The 9174-nt window shown below is 40.9% G+C and overlaps 2 protein-coding genes across 6 annotated transcripts in view; one reads left to right on the forward strand and one right to left on the reverse strand.

The window, feature by feature from the left end:
- The window catches only part of LOC111871010, a 12220-nt gene extending 9252 nt beyond the window's left edge, over positions 1 to 2968 (reverse strand). The window contains exon 1 of one of the 4 annotated variants that reach the window (XM_023863722.2): positions 2729 to 2968. In XM_023863722.2, the coding sequence (XP_023719490.1) occupies positions 2729 to 2893 (165 nt within the window). In that variant the 5' untranslated portion in view covers positions 2894 to 2968. Of the gene's footprint in view, positions 1 to 1667; positions 2268 to 2728 lie in introns of those variants that run through there. The other 3 variants (XM_023863741.2, XM_023863758.2, XM_023863750.2) reach the window with 3 other exon arrangements.
- Positions 2969 to 3362: 394 nt separating this feature from the next.
- LOC111870979 (sodium channel modifier 1) overlaps positions 3363 to 9174 on the forward strand; it is a 32742-nt gene continuing 26930 nt past the window's right edge. For both annotated transcript variants that reach the window (XM_023863690.2, XM_023863681.2), the window contains exon 1: positions 3363 to 3616. Coding sequence is in view for 1 of the 2 variants with exons in the window: in XM_023863681.2 (XP_023719449.1) it covers positions 3566 to 3616 (51 nt within the window). In the remaining variant the exon portion in view is untranslated. The remainder of the gene's footprint in view (positions 3617 to 9174) is intronic.

A 9174-nucleotide genomic window follows, 5' to 3' on the forward strand; every position in this document is an offset into this window, starting at 1 on the left:
CTGGTCCCTATCCTCAGCCAGATCTATCCAATCCATATCCCATCCTATCTCACTAAGATCCATTCTAATATTGTCCACCCACCTATTCCTTGGTCTTCCCAGTGGTCTCTTTCCTTCTGCCTTTCCCACCAGTATCCTATACACATTCCTCATCTCCCCCATTCGTGCTACATGACCACCTGCCCACCTCATACTCCTTGACTTGATCATTCTAATTAATTCTAATTACTAATTAATCATTTGTACTTGGAGAAGAGTACAAGTTATGAAGCTCCTCATTATGCAGTTTTCTCCAACCTCCTGTCACTTCATCTCTCTTCGGTCCAAATATTCTCCTCAACACCCTGTTCTCAAACACCCTCAGTCTATGTTCCTCCCTTAATGTCAGAGACCAAGTTTCACACCCATACAGAACCACAGGCAAAATTATAGTTTTGTATATTCTAATTTTTATACTTTTTTGGCTTATTTTGGACTCCATCCATCGTCTAGTATGTAAAAGACAAAAGTGGACTTTTGTCTCTTACATACTAGACGATGGATGAAGTCCAAAATAAGCCAAAAGAAGTACAGTATACACCATCGTCAGAATTCTTTCAAGTCTATCTAATTTTTATGTTTTTGGACACTAAGACGAGAAGACAAAAGGTTCTGGACTCAATGGTAGCAAGCATTACACAAGTTCAATCGCCTCTTAACTTCCTCCTGTATCAGGTTTCGATCTGTTATCATCGTTCCCAAATATCTGAACTGTGCCACATTTTCAAAACATCTGTTTCCTATCTTTATGTAATGATTTTGCCCAGCATTTTGGTGACGAGACAGTAATATATACTTAGTTTTCTCTGTATTTACTTCTAGACCAACCTCTTTACTTGCGTCAATTAAAGTCTGTGTGTTTTTCTTTGTGGTATCTACATTACCACCCAGTAGATTCACATCATCGGCGTAGACCAACAGCTGATGTGTCCTGTTTAATTTCAGTCCAACCCGGTTCCCCTGGACCTTCCTAATTGCATATTCTAGGGCAAAGTTGAAAAGGAGTGGCAAAAAAGCATCTCCTTGTTTTAGACCATTCTGAATAGGAATAGGAATAGGAATAGGAAGGATTCTCTTATGTATGAAAAAACCTGTACCTAATTCATGATTTTCATTCCCCTTTCCATAGAAAAATGTATAGTCTCCTGCTGGTGCGATGCCACCTCCATCCCATCTGACCTCCTGTGCTCCTGCCAAATCTAACTTATATTTTAAGATTTCTTCTGCCACTGCCCTGAGTGAACCTGTCCTATACAAACTTCGTACATTCCAAGTGCCAAATCTCATATCCATTTTCATTAGCGTGGGTCGTTTATTCAAGGAATCAGTCCAGGCTGTGTTCATTTTTGTAATATAATGATTTTTTACGGTGAGGAGTTGTTAGCCTCACGCCCAACCCCCAAGCTGGAGGGCCACCCCTTGTCGGCTGTCCGCGACTGCTTATTCAATATATTCACAGCTTCCCTCCTAAACTTGAGGGCGTCTCCTCCATCCGCAACCTGAGGACGCGCCATGCCGTGGTGACAGGGATCCACCTAACATGGTTTTTGCCTTTTCCATAAAGAACAAAACAAAAGGGTTTGATAACCTACATCTCTAGCTATATCAAGCAACACACTAATACTTACTACGGTCGAAACAACAGAGGAACTCACTAATTTTCAGTCAGCAAATCTGCTTAATTTAAGAAACAAATCGCTACGCTCATCACTACATAGTCGTTCTGTTTTTCTAGTCTAGCACATTAATCTGTCACTGCCGTCACTGCCACTTGGATATAGGTGAGTCTGGCAGCAGAGATACATCGATCGCTCTTAAATCTCAAGGCCCGTCCACATTACTCGTACTTGTGCTCGTAGTCCTGGGGGAGGACTCGATCATGAAAAGAATGGACACGTAACTCTTGCAACATGGAGAAATGAGATTACGACTGCTACATTTTCGCCATTATCGACCATTCAGCGACTGTCAACTCAGACTGTTAACGACATTAGAGATGAAGTTGCTGCTTATTTCATGTCCGAAGATGAGAGAGTGCCATGGCAAGTTGATTATCAATAATTGTTCAAGAATTCGTTCTTATTATTCAGTTACCAGATACCTAGGTACTAATAACTACCTACTTACATAGGTACATTTCAAGTATCTACTAATATGAGTTTTTACCTATACATTATAATACTTTTGAAACTATAATTAAGATGTTTCAGGCGTGAACACACCAACGTTTCGTGAACGAGTTAACATTTTTTTCTGCTTTGATTTTCTTCCAAAATAAATATTGTGAAAATTACAAGTTTTGTCTATGAAACTAGTTTTAATTACTTCTGTGTTGATTGTCCGCCGAGGTTGAAGAAATGCTAAGGCTTTGTATGCAGACCAGTTTGGGGCGTCCACTTCGTCAGCTCCAGATCCTGATTTTCCGGCAGCAGTAAGCTTCTGACGCACTTTCCGGTATGTAGCTAACAAACTGTTCATTTTCTTTTTCAATTCAGCCACGACTACATTAAGTTCCGTTGCGACTGAATCCCACGCTTCAGTTTTTTTTTTTTTGGTTTCACTTTATATAAACAGTGGGTAGCATCCCACAACACTGGGTGTTTTTCATAACCTTTNTCTGCTTTGATTTTCTTCCAAAATAAATATTGTGTCAATTACAAGTGTTGGCTATGAAACTAGTTTTACTTACTTCTGTGTTGATTGTCCGCCGAGGTTGATATCTGTTGTGAAGAAATGCGAAGGCTTTGTATGCAAACCAGTTTGGGGCGTCCACTTCATCAGCTCCAGATCCTGATTTTCCGGCAGCAGTAAGCTTCTGACGCACTTTCCGGTATGTAGCTAACAAACTGTTCATTTTCTTTTTCAATTCAGCCACGACTACATTAAGTTCCGTTGCGACTGAATCCCACGCTTCAGTTTTTTTTTTTTTGGTTTCACTTTATATAAACAGTGGGTAGCATCCCACAACACTGGGTGTTTTTCATAACCTTTTATGAAGTTAATCGTGGAATCGTTCGTCCACTCCATGTTCCGCACGAGTGCAAAAAGTCGACGGATCAAGGCTCGTCATCGTCCACATGACTCGGGCGGCTTGTCGCGAACCCCTTTGATGTACCGACAACATGCGGAGTCTCACGAACCAGTGGCTCGTGCGGCGCGTATTGCTTGTCTCGTGACTTGTCATATCGTCCATATTACTCGCGAGCATTGCGAGTCATACCAGCACGATCACGATCACGAGTAATGTGGATGGGCCTTAAAAGAAGGTCTCAGCTCCTAGGCAGTTAAATTCATCTGTGGTATTTAGTAATCAGTGGTAGTAATCGACAGGCGGAAGTGTGTACCTGTAGTAACAGTCGGTAACTGGTCGGTAACAGTGTAACAGTGGTGGTAAACACAGAAGAGGTAACGGTGTAGAATTTGCGTTCATGGAGAGAGAATTAGACAACGTTGAAGGCGTTGCTTGCGTATGATTTATAAGTATTGTTCGTTTCTATTTAGCGATTTCGTGATTAAAGACTGAGACATGTCTTACAAAAGGGACGGTGACGATCTTAGCTTGCTACGGAGGCTGAAGGTAATGTATTCACGTTTCGCTTTAACTCTGTTGTTTGTTGAGCATTTGGATGCGCACATGGCAGGTTAAGCCATCGAGCCCCGTAAGTGTATGGTAACTATAATAATTGTTATTGTCAATAATTGAACAATTTGAGTGGAGTGGTTACTTGTGACTTGTGTTCTCATTTGAACTTCGACGTGGATACTACTTTTTCGTGTTTGGAGCCAGTTCTTGCAGACAAATGCCGGCGTAATGTTTCTGCCACGACCACTTTCACATCATATAAAATCCATTACTCACCAGTCGAAACAAACGAGAAATACACAGGGTGCAAAAATGTAGATAGTCACCAGTTATATTAGTGTGCACACAGGGTACTGAGGTGTAGATACCAATTACATAGCGTGCACTAGTCAGCCTACCATTCAACGCAATATTGTATGAATGCCTGCTACGATCACTAGATAAACCGCAAATAAATAAGCGTTTTCATTCTCAGGTTGCATTCACAGTACCCTTAGGGTGCATGTTTGCTTATCTGGTTAAGATGTGTATGAGTAAATTTTGCTGAGTTGTAAATCGAATATATTTTATGAATTCCTGTGTATGAAGTGGTCTCAGAATTTTATATTTCGTACAAAATTGTCCACTGTTAATGTGGTGTCATGCTGAAGTGCTATAGGATTTGAATATTTCTTGAGTTCCGTCTTCTGGAACTTAATGCTGTGTAGACCGGTACAAATTCACTGACTCCTGGAGGAATGTTGGTTACGTATAGGACCACATGGCATCCCATCCTGAAAGGTGGCACTTTCTGTTGTCTCCACTGTGGGAACCTCAGATCCAACATTTTGTAAATTGTTTAGTTGTACTGAATAGAGATAATGTTGTATTTTAGCGTCCTGTTGCACTGATTTTCATGCATGATATCAGGGCACCTGATGATGGCACTATGTTGCCGAAACATGTTGTGAAGTAACAGGTGAAATTGAGCGCACTACAAGATGGCCACTGTATACATATCATGGCTGAATAGAGATGTTATTTGTACATGAAAGTCAAGCTGGCTCATGGCAGGGTATCATGAAATTGACTTGATGGAAGCCACAGGAATTTCCATCAGTATAGCCATTCATGTTTGCTTCAAATGCTAGCCGACAGAAGTTGGACCATTGGTGGCCTATTGTTTTATGGTGCCATTGAATTTTGGCTGCTTTGGACACCTGGCCATTTCCATTCTCGCAAATATTCGTCGTGGTCATTTTCCTATGGTTTCATTGGATGCAGGTTGAAGTTTTGTGATATTGTGGCGTATAGACCCTTTGCTAAGCAGTGACTCTGTAAACAGTGGCTGTTGATATATAATGCTCGCAACATATATGCATGCAACAATAGAGGAACAGTGTTTTCTGTTTGTCCATGCCTGTAGGTTATAAGCAGGACAAAGTTTAGAGGTTAGTTCTCCATGTGTGGAGGCGGTGTCGAATACCTCCACCGTGACCCTGCGAGTTGTAGGAGACGACAAAGAGGGAAGTCTCAAATCTGAGATAGTAAACTATGGTCGCAAGTCCCAAGGGACTCAGACCCAAGAAAGACTGCACTGGCAAGGGCCAGCAGCATATACAAAAGGCAGACCCATCCTCTCGTCAGAGAGGGAGTCCCACAAAATCAAGACCGTAAATGCCAATCACTAATAAATATCTGATCATGAGCCGCAGATGGCGTTCGGCACCAAGACTTACTGAATGACTGACTGACTGTCATTCACAATGTGACTTGGACTTGGAGCTTAGTTCAGTTGTGGGATATTTGCCAGATGGTAATGATGTAAGCAGAGGACAGTGTTAACCCTTTGTGGACTGGTGGCATATTTTTATGCCCAGCGCTTTTAAATGTGGCACACTGGTGGCATATTATTATGATTTTAGGACACATTATGTTGAAACACACTATACCTTGCACTGGCACCAGGCAGACGCATGACTGGCGCGTGATAGACCTCTTGATTGTTTGCTTTGTAGTCAGTAACATGACCCAACTGTTTTCCTTTCCCACTCCAAAAGAAAATGCCTTTGTTCATCTTCCAGCTGCATGCACCAGGCAGGAAGTTACTAGTGCAGAATGGATCAAGGTTGGAAGAGGTTGAGGTCCAAGTGTTTTTTCGGAGATTCGGAAATATCTCACTTGTTCTCCAGTGAGCTATCTGACATCCCTTGTGAGTCTGCTAGTCATAGTGACTCACAATCTGATAATGAGCATGGCAGGAGCGAACAAAAAATTGTGGCCACAGACAGTGAAAGTGAAAGTGACAGTAGCTCCAACGAAAGTGTGGGTAGCAACATTGCAGGGACAGCCACATGGGGAAAAATAGACAAAACACCTGCGCTGGGACAGTTTACTGGAAATCCAGGGGTGAAGCACATTCCATCGGACACAACGCAAGTGTCTGAAGTAGCGGAACTCTTTTTTGGAGATAGTTTCTTTGACATGCTATGTCAGGAAACTAACAGATACTATCTCCAACACCATGAACATTATGAAAGAAGTTATGAGGCATTGAAGTGAGTGGATATCACTTCAGCAGAAATGCCATGTTTGCGCAGTACACAACAAAAGGAGTGTGACTGTCTACATGTGCAAGTTCTGTGTAATGGCACTTCACAAAGGGGAATGTTTCCAGAAATATCGCACTCTCAAGCACTTCTAAGAGCATTGGTAAGTGTTCTCCAAAAATTTTAGTTCATAAAATTAATTAGGAGATTTTATATTAATTTTTAAAGTGAACAGTGCACAAGTTAGGGTAGTAAGTTTAAAAATGCTGGTCCCCAGGGTGATTTAAATGTTTAAATCGCCGGTCTGCGAAGTGTTAAGAACCATTACAAGGAAATGAGTAGCAAAGGCTGAGAAGACTTTATGTGTGCTGTAGTTACAGTTATGTTTGGAGTGTGTAATTTAGTGAGGCTGTTATAGTTACAATCCATAAATGGTCAGTAAATCAAGTGACCAATCCAAACCCTGTCTATAGTCATACACAGGACAGTATTAATGTAAGAAGTGAACACAATATCAGTTGCTGTCTATGCCAAGTGAAGAAGTAGGGCAGTGTATTGAACACTCGGTTCTATACATAGTTGTTGGTTAAAACGAAGAATAACTTCTTACTCTGTTTAGTGTACTGAGCTGACAAGGTCTGCTGGAATGGGTGCTGTACCTGACCAGTGGGTGCATGCAACATAGAATTCGTTTTCTGGTCATGTAACTGGATCCAACATAAACCATCTTAAGTAGGCCCCTTGATCTTGTGGTATTATGCATCCTCATGTTGCTGCAGATAATGGAGACAACCCTGCAGTTGTGTGGAGCAACTGAATGTGAAGAGTATGGTGTTTTGGTTTATATCGTGTAGTTTGGAGAGAACCATGCTTTTTTGGAGGAACAGATTGCTTCCATCTTAAGAGTCAAGGAGTGAGATTGGAACAACATTAAGCGCTCACAGCAAGAGAAAACTGATACACTGTCAGTCATGTGTAGTGCAGGAAAATGTGAAGAATTAGTTGAGGCTGCCTCCAGTGACAGAACAAGATGAAATGTGTGAGAAACACATCCAGTTGTGACTTGTGCTGTCTGGTCCACTCAAAACTAAAAGTTTATGCAGTTTGAGGCACTATGCTACAAGCTGGAACGTTGCAGGTTTGATTCCTGATGAGGTCATTGGATTTTTAAATTGACCTAATCTTTCCAGCCACATTATGGTCCTGGGGTCGACTCAGCCTATAACAGAAATGAGTACCAGGAATCTTCCTGAGGTTAAAGGGTGGCAGCCATCTGTGAGCTGATTGTCTAGAAAATGTGGGAGCCTTGACATCTGACAACCAAATGAGCCTGCATTGCCTGTTACAGGGATATCTATACCTTTTGGCACAGTGAAGATGGTTGAGTATGGTCTGGAATTTTTTTTTTTTTTCGCCCATGGAAGAGAGGTGCCTGGTTTATAATTGTTCCATAAAAGAACATGGCAGTAGATGAATTTGAGATAAACCTATGGGTGTAAATTTTGACACAAATGGATGCCTGGTAAGTTTTTTTTTTTTTAAGTATCAAGATTACAGTATGGTTTAGCAGTGCTTATGTAGTTGTACCAGGATACAGCAATGGTGTCAATACAGTGGGCATATTTATTTTACCAAGGTATAGACCCAATATCGCTATGAAAATAATTCAGTCTTTGCATGCGCACATTACGTGCATTGATTGGTCATACGAGCTGAATGATCCTTGATTCATCCAAGCCTTCCTGCAATACAGACTGTTTGTCAATGTCTGAAATAGTACTTTCTTTTCCTTGTATCATGTTGTGAAGCGCACATGTAGCCAAAGTGGCTATTTCAGCTTTCTCCATTGGTAACGTCACCACACTTTGGCATCCCAGATGTCCACTTTACAATTCACTGAGCTCGATAGGTTTAAGTCCATTTTCAATTTTCGAGCAATTTCTGAGGAAAAGGCCCAATCATGTTTTCCATAAGAGGGCAAGCTTCATCATCTACAAAAGTGAATGGCAGATTTTCACTTTATGAAATATGGTTCTTGGTTTGATAGGTTTATGCTATCAGTTATCAGTGATGTTGCCAGAATCTGTTAGTTTCCCCACTTGTTTTTTGCCTCTGACTGGGACCACTTTTCTGACAGAGCAAAAGACTGTTACTCCTTTCCTCAAGTCTTCAAAAAGAGCCTGCAAAACATGAGGTTTGTTGAATCTGACTGGTCTCATTAAGCTTATGGATCAGTCTGGGGATGTCTGTTCCTGAACTGATGGTAGATTTACGTTCATCTGTAAGTCTCTGAGGAATACACACCTCTTCAGCCAAGTCATGTACCATTTTTCAAAACCTCCTTTTATAACAAGGGAATTAAATAGTTGCCCAGTTCTTCAACATGGCTAATGAAATGTTCCTCCACCTCTTATGAAAAAGAATTTTCAAGTCTATCCTCAGTTTTGTTTCACTTCCACTTATTATTTTCACCCTATCCTAAAGTGAACCTTTGGCAAGTTGAAAAAGGGAGGGACCTCTTGCATGGACATATCATTGGTGATTAAGTCATAAAATTTGTTTTAATGTCCTCTTCCCTCTGTGTACTCTCGGTCCCTTTCGTGGGGGTGGGGGGACATTCTAAAGATGTACACCTGGTCTGTAATATTAACAACAAACATTGTAACCTGTTTTGGATTACCTTACTCATAATTCATTATTTATTTACATCCATAAACTGTTACACAAGTACAATTGGGCAAGTCAGTTTAAGCCATCTAAAAAACTACAAGTCAACAACTCTTAAAAATGTACAGAATGATACACAAGACTACGAACAATACAGTCATCTTAGGGTCATTGCCCCCTGCTGAAGCTAGTAACCGAGAATGACATCCCCCAACAATCCAAAGAAGTTACTGTTAAAATCTTAAATTCACCAAACAGACTTCTACAGGACACCCTGTTTTCACTCTTTTAATTAGCCTTATACTTTTTTTTTTTTTATTTAAAAAACGAATTAATTGTTATTTTTTCCCCCCCCAA

Source organism: Cryptotermes secundus, unplaced genomic scaffold, assembly GCF_002891405.2.
Source record: "Cryptotermes secundus unplaced genomic scaffold, Csec_1.0 scaffold101, whole genome shotgun sequence".
Taxonomy (NCBI): Eukaryota; Metazoa; Arthropoda; class Insecta; order Blattodea; family Kalotermitidae; genus Cryptotermes; species Cryptotermes secundus.